The sequence below is a fragment of the Falco biarmicus genome, chromosome 8 (assembly GCF_023638135.1).
Source record: "Falco biarmicus isolate bFalBia1 chromosome 8, bFalBia1.pri, whole genome shotgun sequence".
In the NCBI taxonomy this organism is placed as follows: domain Eukaryota; kingdom Metazoa; phylum Chordata; class Aves; order Falconiformes; family Falconidae; genus Falco; species Falco biarmicus.
Window position 1 is genome coordinate 14,207,276 of NC_079295.1, and position 13,305 is coordinate 14,220,580.

The window sequence follows — 13,305 nt, forward strand, 5'->3', positions numbered from 1 at the left end:
CGGCCCCGCCGGGGCTGGGCGCGGGGCGGGGTTCCGGGCGGGCGGCTGGGCCCCGGCCTCAGGCGGCGGCGGTGGCGGCAAGGGGGGGGGCCCTGCCCCGCCTGCGGGGCTTCCTGGCGGTACCGGGGGCGCCCGGGGCTCCGGGCCGGCCGCGCCCTCAGCCCCAGTGCGGGGGGAGCCGGGCGGGCCGAGGAGCGGCGCACGCCGCGCTCAGGAGGCGCCTGCGGGGAGCGGCCGCCGCGCTGGCAGGGGCGCAGCCCCGGCCTGGCCGCCGCGGGAGGCGGGGGGGGCGCGGAACGGGTGTCCCGGAGCAAGGGAGGCGCTCTCCCGGGAGCCGCTCTCTCGTGTTCCGTTACTTCTGCCACGGACGGATCGTCTCGGCGGAGGTCCGCGAGCGGGAGCCGCCTCCCAACGCTGAAGGGGGAGCCGCAGCCCAGCGCCAGCGGAACCGGAGCGCCGTGCGCCCGCGGCGTCTGGAGGCGGCCCCGGCCCCGCACCCCGGCTCACAGGCATGTTTCTCTCTTTCTTTCTCCCCCGCCTTGCTCGCTGCACCCGAGCTCTGGCCGAGCTGGGATGGATGTGTCAGCTCCGCTGTGCAACACTGTCACTCTCTGCAGTATAAAAAAAAAAAAAAAAAAATTAAAAACATGTGGAAACAAGGAAAAAGGTTTATGTAGGGACATGATCCAAAACGGTATTGAAAATGGACGCAATGTTAAACTACATAAGAAAAATAAAAACCTTACATTTGTAATGTTATTGGAACAAATGTGGATCATGGATGTTTCTGTTGGCTGGTGATCCCCCTCTGAACAAATTCTACAATAATTTAGCGTTGTAGTGTTAAGACTTGATTCTTCATCTTAGCTCTTATAGTTTAATATTCCAAGCAACAGAGTAAACTATCTTGTATAATGGAATGAGGTATCACCTTTCCAGGTAGGAGAAGGATGCTGTAGCCATTACAGTGCTGGTCAGCTAGCACCTGCATGATTTTTATTACTTTTTTGCAACTTTGCCACAGACTTCCTCAATGAGGTTGGGTAAATCATGCCCTGATCTTCTCAAGGTGCCCAGTACCTACTAAGTATTTCCTTTTGTCTCCATGTTTCATATTTAATAAGGAATTTCGGTATTTCTTCAAGCAAATTTTCACTGTAACAGTATTAAAGATTAGGAGTAGCTTGGATGTTTGGCAGCAGATGATGTGGTGGGCAGCTTGTTAGCTTTTTCAAGAGTGTTGCCTTGATTAAATAACATACATATTTTAAGTGCTTAGACTGATAAACAAAGCAGTTTCTGATACAGTACTTCACCATTTTAAGGTTAACTTTCAAGCAATAATTACATATTAATATGGAAATACCTCCTGTAGGTGACTGTCAGCCACCAAACAGGATTCATCATGAAGACTTGCTTGTAATTAGTAAATTAGCTAGTCCCACTCTACACTTTGATATGCTTATAAAACAGTCATCTCTCATCACTGCCTAAGCTTTCAAAGCATCAGACATTAAGTCTGCTGGAGGACTTTCAGAGTGGCTACTCTGATCTGTGAGAGAGTTTAAATGCTGATTCTGCAGCTTAAGTAAAGCGAAAATTATCTAAGCTGGTTCACCCACCCACCCTGTTTTTCTTTTTTAATGTAAATCCCTTACAAAAGTATTTCCTCTCTTGCTTGTGAAATGTAAAGTGCAATTGCTACTGGCTTGCTTTTTTTGAGAGCTAGTTCAGCTGCACGCAGCTGAGCCGAGATCTGACTAGCACAGCTGTGCTCCTTTAAAACAACAGACATTTATTTTCCTACAAACTGCAGGGATTCATGAATCTCTTCTGTTTTACTTTCTGCACATATGCAGTTAACTTGCAATAAAGTTGTTCAGAAGTGGTAATAAGATCACTAAGCCAATGATTCAAAAAGGAAAACTTGAGCTGGAATGTGTAATGGTTGGACTTAATGACTTTGAAGGTCTTTTCCAACCTAAATGATTTTGTAATACTGGATATCCTCAGTATGGCATTCAAAACCCATATGCTGCCTGAAGGCTCAATAGAAGCAGGCTTTCCCAGAGCTGTAGTTTTGGGGTTTTGTGTGTGTTAACTGAGAAGAATGGCCTCACAGTTGTGATTAGAGACATATTTATTACAGGTTTATGTACAATCTTACATGCTACTTTTAATTTTTCCAGGATAAATGGGTGTATGTGACTTTTCCCCTGACCTAAAGTGGTTCCATGTCTTGTTTGGTAAGTTTGTATTTAAAAATCTTTGCCAGTCATACCTTAATGTGAAACATTTCTGGTGAAATGTCTTGCATGAGGGGATTTCCACAGTCCTGAGCTGTTTAAACTTTGTTGCATCAACTTTTGGTGAAGGAGACTGTTCAGTATCTCTTCTCTCTTAAGTCTGCCATGTATGTGCTCTGTGCTGTTTCTTAACCTCTTGCTTGACTGACCTGTAGCAGAAAACTTTCCCAGCTCCTGCTTGGAGGGGCTACTTTCGAATGTTTTCCCACTGCCACGTTCAATAAATTGCAGTGACTCCATGAACGTTCACTTGTTTCCCTTCTCAAGGACTGTTCCTGTATTCTGCATACACCAGTTGAATCAATCAGACCAGAAGAGCTATCTCAGAGCAGTGTCCATGAATCCCTGGTAAGAAGAAAAAAGAAACAGTAACTGCCAACATTAAATATAAAGCTGGTACATATGAAAAATAATTTCATTAGGTGGTATTTCTTAAAATGTTAACAGCAAAAATAACCAGAATACTTTGGGGCTTCCACTTTGGAAAAAGACTGTAGGTAACTGTTACTCTTAATCTTGTACTTGTTTAAAAACAAAGCAAACAGACAGGTACACAAACAAAACCCAACCAAACAAAAAAACCCACTGCTAATCAGTAGGTCATAAAACTAAGTCTCAGTATAATGGTAAAAGCACCAACTTGCACATTCTGAGTACTTCATCTTTGCATTCTAATTAATGGCATTTCTGTATTAATTTTAAACATATACATGTTTAAAAATAACAGTCATTTTGAGAACTGTTTTTCCTCACTGTTAGGCTGATTCTGAACTAGCCTGGATTCCCCCATCTACAGGAAGGAATGAAATGGTATTTTGCTCTTCTAATGTTTCTCACTATGAACTCCAGCTGGAAATAGGTAACATAAGTATATCTTAAAATATTTCTTGTTCCTGCAGATGTATGTCCTCAATAGGTTGTTGCTAACTGCAGTGAATATTAAGTCTGTAAAACGTATTATCAGCTGACGAGAACTATTCTTGTTCTCCTTAGTTGTGAAATGTGCATTGCTCATGTAATGCTCAGTAATCACTTATTTTAAGATATAAGACAAATCAACAATTACCTGAATTTTTCTCTTGATGTTTGTGCATGTCAGCTTCTAAATCTGTGATATGTGCACAATAAATAACAGCATTAAGTAACATCATGTCTTGTCACTTGGCTACCTGAGTTGATTGCCCTAAGGACGGCTGCCCTGAACCCTACTGTGCATGCACATGTTTATGTGAATATACGTGGTAAAAGTGTTGTTCATTGAGATGTGTAATTGATACTGAAAAATGTTTAAACACTTCTAGGTGTTCTAAAAATATCAGAGCCATACTTTAACTAATTTGGTGGATATGTTTTGTGGCAACTACTTAAGTTCTTGACATTCTTAAAGAAAAGGTCATGCTGCTATCAACTGCAATTTTAGATTTGTAAAAATATCTCTTAATATGAAGGAAATTATGTGGTGGATTATTGTATTTTTCAATGTTAAGGCAGCCACTTCTGGTTTCAGGAAGGAGGTTCAACAACTTAACTTCAGTCTACCTTGCACGGCATATGCCTACAGGCATGCAAGTTGCTGTCAGGATCACAGACCTAGAAAATTGCTCTGAAGAACATTTGAAAGCCTTACAGGTAAAGCAATAGCATTTCTGCATAAGGCTGATGAAGATAGTGATGAATACACGTGGGGTTACTGAACAGAGGTAGCCTTTGTGTTTGTACTGGGTCATTTCAGTCAAGTTTTTTCCTCCAAAGGCATAGAATATAAACACCAGGCATGTGTAAATTTGAGAGTTGCTTTCTGAAGAAAACAGTTAACAAGTGTTTTAGAAATACTACTGTAATTGTACAGCTTTTTCTTTGAAACATGTTCTGTACTTGGTATTTAACACCAAAACTTTGGACTATGAGCAAACTAGATTTACTTCAGACAAATGTAATTACAGGCAAGTTATTTACATTTCTATTGCAGGCTATGCACATCACCTGCAACTTTGTATAAATGCACACAGGCAACAGTTCTTCCTACTGATTACTGATGTAGTTAATGCTCTTAGTAAGACTGTTGTCTTGTGGTTAACACATCCACTTTCATTTAATTCCATAGAATGAGGTGGTTTTATCCCACTTTTTCCAGCATCCCAACATAATGACACTTTGGACAGTGTTTACAGCTGGTAGTTGGCTTTGGGTCATCTCCCCATTCATGGCTTATGGTAAGAACTGTTAACTGCAATTTTGGAATAGGAAAAAGGGCTGATACCATTTGGACCACACGGTCCATCAGAGGTTTCCTTTTAAGCAAACCCTGTCTTACAGGAAAAAGAAACTTTATCAAACTATTTGTTTAGAGAAGCCTTCTGTACATAATCTTCCCCCCCACTGAAGGCTGGTATTGGAACTGCATTAAATTGCAGTTGGTCCTAACACCCACCATGTGAGGAATGGTAACTGGGAGATGTTTGAGTTTATACAGCTTTGAATTTTGGCAACAGAAAACTTGATTGAGTAAAGGTTTGGCATAGACTTTCAGTTAACAGAAGCATGGCTTGAGTGTGATCTTTGCCCAATGGATCCATCAGTTGCATCTATGTAACTGTTCTTGACGTATCACAGTCAATATAAAGATGAGAACACCACTCTTGATGAATGTAGACAATGAAGCAAGCATAGACAAGTAATTTAACAAGACTTGTTAGGCTTAGCTAGGCTTTTTTCACTTCCAGGTTCAGCTAGACACCTGCTGAAGACTTACTTTCCTGAAGGAATGAGTGAAGCTTTGATAGGGAACATTCTGTTTGGTGCAATCAGAGGATTAAATTACATGCACCAGAATGGCTACATTCACAGGTAGGAGAATGTCAGTAGGTAAGAATCAGGTTACAAAATCCAGTTTATGAAGAATTTAGTTCCACTTCAAAATTAATTTTCAGCTTAAGTGTTATTCCCTTCCTTTTTCTATATACCCTCTTATGTCAGCCACTGCAGAAGCTGTTTTTTTTCAATACAGCAGAACCAAGTTTGTAGAAACTTAACAAGAACAGTACTCATGCATTATTTCATGCCAGTTGTTACAGGGATTACACATCTGTCTGGCTTTGGCTCTTTCAAACCGACAAGAAACAGAGTTGTAGAAACGGCTTCCTTACTTTACACCCTTTGCAGGGAAGGAGGACCCTTCTCCAATTTCTGGCAGTTTTCTCTTGCTGATCATCTCTCCTCTCTCTTGGGGCTGTATTAAAAAGACAACTCATACCGAGTGAAGAACTTCATGAAAATAATCTGCTAAATAGAACTGCATGCTAACATTGCACTACAAGTTAATGAAATATGAAAGCCTTTCTACTCTAGTAGTTCTTTGAATATTTTTATAACTAAAATTTACCACTTTATGTTACAGGAATATTAAAGCTAGCCACATTCTGATTTCAGGGGATGGGCTGGTTTCTCTCTCTGGCTTAAACAACCTCTACAGTTTAATTAAAAATGGACAAAAGTCAAAGGTGGTATATGATTTCCCCCAGTTTAGTACATCTGTGCTTCCTTGGCTGAGTCCTGAACTACTGAGACAGGTTAGTATAAATTAAATTTCATTCTTCCTATTCAAAGTTGCTGGGAATACTCAACGTCTAACTTCAGCGTGCTTGCAGAAAGGCAGTGGAAGCTGTTGAACTGCAACTTTTGAAAAGGCATAGATGAACTGGATTTGTATTTCTCCTAAAGAAAACCAGTTTTAAAGCTGTTGTTAAGGTGGTGCTGTACTGTCTCCTCACCTGACCTTCCTGGAAACTACTACAGATCCTAAAACTTGTCTTCAGTACAACCATCAGATTTCTGAACAAAGCCTGAAGTTTCACAATTTAATTGCCTCAATCCAGTGTAGATAGATTACAGGGTACTGGAATCTTGCTTTGAAACAGACGCTTTTATTTTTTGTCAGCACTGATCAATGGCATCAGTGATCCAGTAGAGTTTTCTTTCACAGGATTTATCTGGGTATAACATGAAGTCTGACATTTACAGTGTGGGAATTACAGCATGTGAATTAGCCAATGGACATGTTCCATTTCAAGATATGCCCCGAACTCAGGTATGATTCTAAACTTAATTTCTACTGAAAACCATGCTGAGCTTTTTTTGTTTTACTCTGAGAAACCAATGCTATTGCTGCTGAAATGGTGGCTGGTTTTGTTATTTCAAATATGCATGCTTCTTTCTAGATCAAATGATTGTTCTGTTCCTGGAGTTTCACAGCTTAGCCTAAATAGGTCCAGATTAGCTGCTGAACTCTTTTGCTGGTCTTCCTTTCTACTAGATGCTGCTGCAAAAGCTGAAAGGTCCCACATATTGTCCTTGGGATATAAATACCTTTCCCCGTGGGGAATCCAGGATGAAGAATTCCCGATCAGGTGTTGATTCTGGAATTGGTGAGAGCATGACACGCACAATGACCAGTGAAAGACTGCAAGTTCCCTTTTCCAAAACATTTTCACCAGCTTTCCACAACTTGGTAGAACTTTGCTTGCAACAAGACCCTGAGAAAAGGTAACCTTCTAGTGAAAACGAATTTTCTGTCACTTCAATCTAAGACCAAGTGTGGCCCACAGTTTAGGATACAGTAATTAGTTAAATACTGTTAAAGTCAGAATTTCAGACCAGAAGTACTATGTACCACGCTACACTTAATTTTTAAATTACAGAACAAAAGGTATCTTATCTGATAGAGGAACCATGCTTTTAAAGTTGTTTGGCTCCTGAATTTCTTGTAATACGAGTGTACTTTGTAACAAGTAAAATTCATTTTTAAACATGCACTTTGTACAGGAAAAAAACAGAAATCTGAAGTATATGTTTTCAGTACTGTCTTTTCTGAATGAGGCAGTAAATTTCTGTTAAATGGAAAAGTGAAAAAGCCTTTAAAATGGATTTCTTTAGTAGTGCCTTCACTACAAACTGAGGCATAGAATGTAGGAGTTCTGTGCTGCTTTTCTCATATCCACGTTTGTCCTGTGGATGAAAAACCATAGCGTTTAAATTGATTTGTCAGTCCGGCCCATTTTCCAAAAGCAGTATTTTACTTTCCAAAATATAATTATATTGTTCATTTTATGATCCAGGCCATCAGCAAGCAGTTTGCTTTCGCATACGTTCTTCAAACAGGTGAGTTTACTACATTTTGTTAAATGACACAGCTATAACCTAAATCTCCAACTCTTAATATTTGTGGCTTTACAAAATTACTAAGTTAGCTGGAGCCAAAAAAACATCCTGAAACAGCATATCTGCTTCAGACTATTTTTATTTTTTTTTTAAACAAAATGGTATTGATAGTATAGGAAGTATTAAGAGTAATCCATTTCCCCTTTGATAAAGTTGGTTTAACTTACCTAAAATCAGCCTAACTAATAAGAATAATGGTTAATATTCTTAATTTAAAGCAGAAGAACCGCAGAGCTATAGTAATTAACCTTGAAAGATTAATTCAGCTTTAGAGTGAGAAACGCTAAACCCCTCATCCTGTTATTTTCAGTATTGTAACATGCAAGAACATGGCTCTGATTTCATGTGCTTTTAATCAAGTCAGATGCAAGGTTATGTTGACTTTTATGTGCAGCCTTGTTTTAATTTTTCTTCTTTCTAGATAAAAGAACAAACACAGAATTCACTGCTGTCTCTATTACCACCTCCTATTCAAAATAACAGATCAGAGTTCTTGGCACTGCCCTCAGCAATAGTTGGAACTGAACTTGGACATATTACTGCAAATCAAGATGATACAGACTGGGAATTCTAAATAAATACCAAACAAACATACCTCTCCTGTGTTTCAAAGAAGGAAAATGTGATTTGTATTTGCTGCTTTAGTTTGTATGGTTAAAATACAATTAGACAAGGTATACTTGAAAATGCCATTAAAGTGGCCATACTTCATTAACTCCTTGCTCTGTTGGCATCATGAAGTGCAGCGTGCCTCACTTTCTGACCATAAGGAAAACTGTATATAGAAAATGGCTGAATGCTTATCTCCCTCTTTCAAAATATTTCTAAACAAGAGCATTCCTACTGTGATCTTACTTTATAATGTATTTTTAGCTCATATTGCTGCAGTCAACGTGCCTTTCTGAATTCAGGCCTGGGTTTTGTCTGTGACCTTACTTAAACAATCTATTCATCTTTTCATTATTACCCAGATTATTTCAGTAAGGAGAAATCCTCCGCTTCCAAGTCTAAATTTGCAACTGCACAGATTAGTTGCTTATGCAAATAAATGTTTTTCTTTTCATGCATTTTCATCATTTTCATGCAGTTTTAATACTGCGTATTTCCCAAAGAAATCAAGCTACTTGAAAATGTGACTCATGCTCTTACATTTGTCTACATTCTTTGTACAGATTTGTGCATTTGCATCTCCATTTATTGCTGTGTCATTTTAGCAGTTAATCTGAGGACCTCTTACTGTGCAAGTAAGTCTCAAGTTATAACAGGTATGGGTTAATTTTGAAGAATCATATTAAATAATCTGAAGTTACTGTACATATTTTTATTTATACTGTATTCCCATTCACCAACAGAACTTACCAGAACCTAATACTGTATCTTAAAAGAACAGACAATATGCATTAAGCTTCACTGGTACTCCTGCTGACAAACAAGCCTCTTCTGCATGGCACAGTGAAGGATAGATTCAGCTATAGCAAGAACTTAAATTCACTAGGATTCTAGGGTTTTTATTATCTAAGTCAGATGAAAAACTGCCTTTCTTCTCCCTACAATTCAGTACATTTTCATCTCTCATACTGTACCAGGCAACTCAGGCTGAACAAAAGCAGCTTCTTTTTAAAAAAGCTGCTCATTCTCATCGCCTTTTAGTAAATGTTGTCCTAAAGCCATGAGTACTTTACTGATGTAAGTTCTGACTGTAGTAGAAACGTATAAATAGATACTGAATGGATATTTTAAATTCTCATCGTTAACAATATTCCACATTAAGTGTTCAAGTCTTCCATTACTGAGCCAGGCTACAGCCAGCCTTGGGAATACTGTTTTGCCAGCAGCTTCACTACAGAGCCTTGAAGACCAAATGACCAAAACACAAGCCTGAGGCAGACATAGAATTCTAACCAATCACATTAAAATATTAACAAAAAAGTTGATTCTGCTCATTATGCTGTGAAACGAGCTCTGTATCTCAGAACCTAATATGTGAAACTTAAGATTAAAACCCTTTCAATAAACTTACCCTATCTGTCTCCATTTATTTCTGTAATTCTTGTACTTCTGTTTTCACCATAGTCCAGCCATATTAATGGCTTCTTGTTACTGCAGGAAAGAAGTTTCATATTTATGCCAATCGTTAGGTAAGAAAATAGTTGTCTAAATTGGAAAATTACTCTGATCATAAAAATATTAGTAATTTAAATATGTGCTCTTAGAGAAGATACTATTTTCATGCGAAGCCCATGTTCTTAATTCTTAACCACTAAAAATTTTGACTTTTCAAATCAAATGTGTTACATAACATCTACAAGTAACTTTTGACTAACAGTACATGTTAAAACTATGTCAAATAAGTGAGAACACACATGAAGTTGTACATATTTTTAATTATAGACTGCTGAATAAGCATTACTACTCAAAAAAAAAAAAAAAAAAAAGAGTAGAGCAGAAAATTCCAGGCACCTTAGCTGCTAGTATCTGCAAGTTTCTCTTGAAACAACAGTGCCCCGTGCTCTTTCTATAAAAATTAACTTGGTTACTAACAAAAAAGTCACTATAAATTGATTTAAACTTTTGTGCTCCAGTGGAGTTACTTTCCTGCTGTCTCTGCAGAAAAAAATAAAATTACTTGTTTCTAAATACCGATCCAGCTTCTGTACTGACATAACTTTTAGGAAGAAAATGAAATACAGTTTTGTAAATTAAAAAGCTCACAAATCTTAACTGTTAGAACTATTGCTTCTCAACAACTAGAATATTTTCAAACAAAAAGCAATTAAGAGGCTTCTAGTGACTTCTAGTAATTCTTAAAATAACCAGAAATATTTGAATGTAGTCCCTGAATTGTTTGCTGCAGTTTTGTTCATTAACTCTGATACTTGCTATTAAGGAATAATGCAAAATAAGAAATAATAGTTAACATAAAAGTATGTATAATCATCATATTTCAACTGTCACTGAAAGTAAGTTCTTTGAATCAACTGTGTTCTACTGAAAATCTGAAGCTTTTGCACAGTGAGTGTTTTCAAAGTCTGAGATTCATGATCTGTAGTATTAAGATACAAGTTGCAGAGACTGTATTTCAAGCTGACATAGTTCTAAGCACAATGTATTTTTTTTAGAGCATGTGTTTATTCATTTTTACTCATACCAATGACGTGTGTTACCAGCATAAGGACTTGAAATTCTGAAGTATCTCACATTTAGGCTCAATGTGAGGTATTTTCAAAGGGGCTTCTAAAACTTGTATACATTTGCAAAATCTTATGGCCACTGAAACAGAAATGTATAGCTTGGTTACTTTTGCAATACTTGTGAAAATGCAAGGGCTTTTTTTGCTGTCACCTTTGTGCTCCAGTTCATAGTACCTAAAATAATCAAACACCTGTAACAATAGAAAACTTATGTTAATTAACATTATCCTGAATATATGCTCAAAACTGTTGACTTTCTTTCTGTTTTGGTCTCATATCACAGCAGTGTGTGAATGACTGAATGAACGAACACAGGAAAAAGTTGTGATTTACTCAGGATCAACCTGATCTGCTATTTGAACTACTCACTTTAAAGACTCTCAGTGCAATAAATACTCACTGAAGAGAGAACAATTTCTTCCACTTGATGCTATTAAGAAAAAAAAAAAAATAAAAATTTGAGTTTTACCTTACCTCTCTCTTTTCCCCACACCCTCTTTCTCCTCAAGCGCTATGAAAGCAGTTTTTAGCCTGGAGGATCAGTTAAATGGCAAAGCATTTGAAAACCATTGTTCTGAAGGTCTCTGAGGTGAGGCAGATACCCAAGTAGGTGACTTACATACCCTGTCTTTAATGCTAGTAAGTAGCTTTGCTAAAGTATATTAGGTTGTCTAATAAACCTCTACAACAAAGCTAGCTGTAATGACTTGTCCTAATGATGGTCATCCCTGTCCTGTAGGAATGAGGAAAAAGTACTGAAATCCTGAGATACTACACAACACATCCAGTGAGACGGACCTCAAAAGACTATGAGTTTGAACCATACCATGAAATAAAGCTATCTGATGTAACAGAGAAGTAAAGACTTTAAAAGTTTTTAAAGATTTAAAAAAGAAGGCTGTGAGAAATGGAGGTGGTCTATGAATAAACAGCTAGCCAAATAATTTGTACACAATATCTTGCTTTTTGTTTGTCGCTGTATCATTACCTGTCTGAGGTCTGCCTGTATCAACCTGAAATGCCAGGCTCTCTTCCATTTTAATGAACAGTTACAGAAAATCAGTACAGGAAACCACTTCAGAGAGGAAGGGCTCTGAATTTTTTTAAGTTTGAAGATTACATAAATTTAAAATACAGAATTAAAGCAAATAGTTTTGTTCATGTGCAGGAATATAAGGGAATTCTTTCTTTTTGACTGGGTTTGCTGTTTTGACTGCTGCTGCTACCCGGGCACACACTGCCTGCTCCACCAAACAGCGTGGGATGCAAGAGGCAGAGGGATCCAGCTCCTGCTCCCACCAGGAGTCTTTTCACCCCCGGATGAGGCAGGGATGGAACTATTCAGCAGGGCCCCCCTCGCTGCTGTCCTGCTACGGGCACACCGGCCTGCAGCAACACCCAGTCAGCGCAGGCAACAACCGCCCGCGCGGGCGACAAGGCGGCTCCCTTTCCCCGGGGGCTGACAACGCGCCCGCCACCCGGCTCCTCCTCGCCCGCGGGGCCGCCCGCACCCCGGAGCCCGAGGGGCCGCCCCGCCGCTGCGCTCCCCGGGGCCGAGGGGCGGCTGCGGGCGGGAGGCGCCGAGCCTGAGGCGGCCCCGCCACCGGCCCCAACGGCTGCTGCGCGCGGGACGCCCCCTGCCGGCGCGGCGGGCAACGGCTGCCGGCTGCGGTGGCGGCGGGGTACGAAACGGTCAGGCTTGACCTGTAACTAAATGGCCGGGGGAGGGGACGGCGACACACAACCCGTCCCCGGCTGGGGGTGTCGGGGAAGGCACACCCCCGAACGCACCTGGCCGCGAAGAAGCGGCAGCGCGGCGGGCCCGGCCCAGCGGGCCCGGCCCAGCGGGGCGCTCGGCTTCCCGCCCTCCGTGAGCGGACTCGTGCACGGCCGCACCCACGGCGGTACAGCAGCGCCTTCCTCACCGCTGCGAGGGAACAGCCCTCGGAAAGGTAAGGCCTCGCGATAAACACGTACCTGATGATTTACTCTGTTGTCCCAAAGCCTTCAGTCACGTTAATCCGGCTGCAAACATGCAAGCGAGTAATTCTGACCTAAGGGCAACGCTCCTGAAGTTTACCTCAGCAACACGAAAATAACTTTAAAAGATATCAAATCGTTGCTGACTTGCTTCACGTTGAGAAAGCTGAACTGAGAGAGTAACATTTAAACATGAAAAAACTGGAATTTAACAAAGTTGTAAGTGACTGCCAAGAAGGAAAATAAGCACAGTTCAGCACCGAAGGGGTTCTGGAGGTGCGGTGGGTCCAGCCCCCGCCCAGGCTGCAGCCCCTGCGCCCCCCGCCCAGCTCAGCCCACTGTCAAACTGGAGCTGCCAGCAGTGCCCAGTGCCGCCTTCCCACCCATCCCACCACCGCACAGCCTGATAACCCTCTGACTCTTGCCCTTGTCATCACCCATTCGGTGGTTAGACAGCAATCGCATTCCCCTCAATATTCTTTTTAGGCTAAATAAACGCCGTTAACTGATGAAATACACTTCCTAGTTTTCAGGAGTTTATGGTATTCTGATGGCGTAAAGGACCAGTCCAGCAGCAGGAATCTGACGGAGAGAAAGCAAAGCCATTATTT

At 40.6% G+C, this 13,305-nt stretch overlaps 1 protein-coding gene across 3 annotated transcripts; it reads left to right on the top strand.

Moving 5' to 3' along the window:
* Positions 1–172: 172 nt before the first annotated feature.
* On the top strand, positions 173–9,542 carry STRADB (STE20 related adaptor beta). Of its 3 annotated transcripts, none has more exons than XM_056347938.1 (12): positions 173–509; positions 2,190–2,246; positions 2,574–2,654; positions 3,066–3,165; positions 3,814–3,935; positions 4,441–4,519; positions 5,030–5,153; positions 5,704–5,875; positions 6,289–6,393; positions 6,619–6,848; positions 7,421–7,463; positions 7,945–9,542. In XM_056347938.1, the coding sequence occupies exons 2-12, from the start codon at positions 2,235–2,237 to the stop codon at positions 8,095–8,097; spliced, it is 1,221 nt and encodes a 406-aa protein (XP_056203913.1). In that variant the 5' UTR covers positions 173–509; positions 2,190–2,234; the 3' UTR covers positions 8,098–9,542. The 3 variants fall into 3 exon arrangements, with proteins under 3 accessions (XP_056203913.1, XP_056203912.1, XP_056203914.1); XM_056347937.1 differs by having other exon boundaries at positions 175–509; positions 4,411–4,519; XM_056347939.1 differs by lacking the exons at positions 173–509; positions 2,190–2,246; positions 2,574–2,654 and having other exon boundaries at positions 3,794–3,935; positions 4,411–4,519.
* Positions 9,543–13,305: the final 3,763 nt, after the last annotated feature.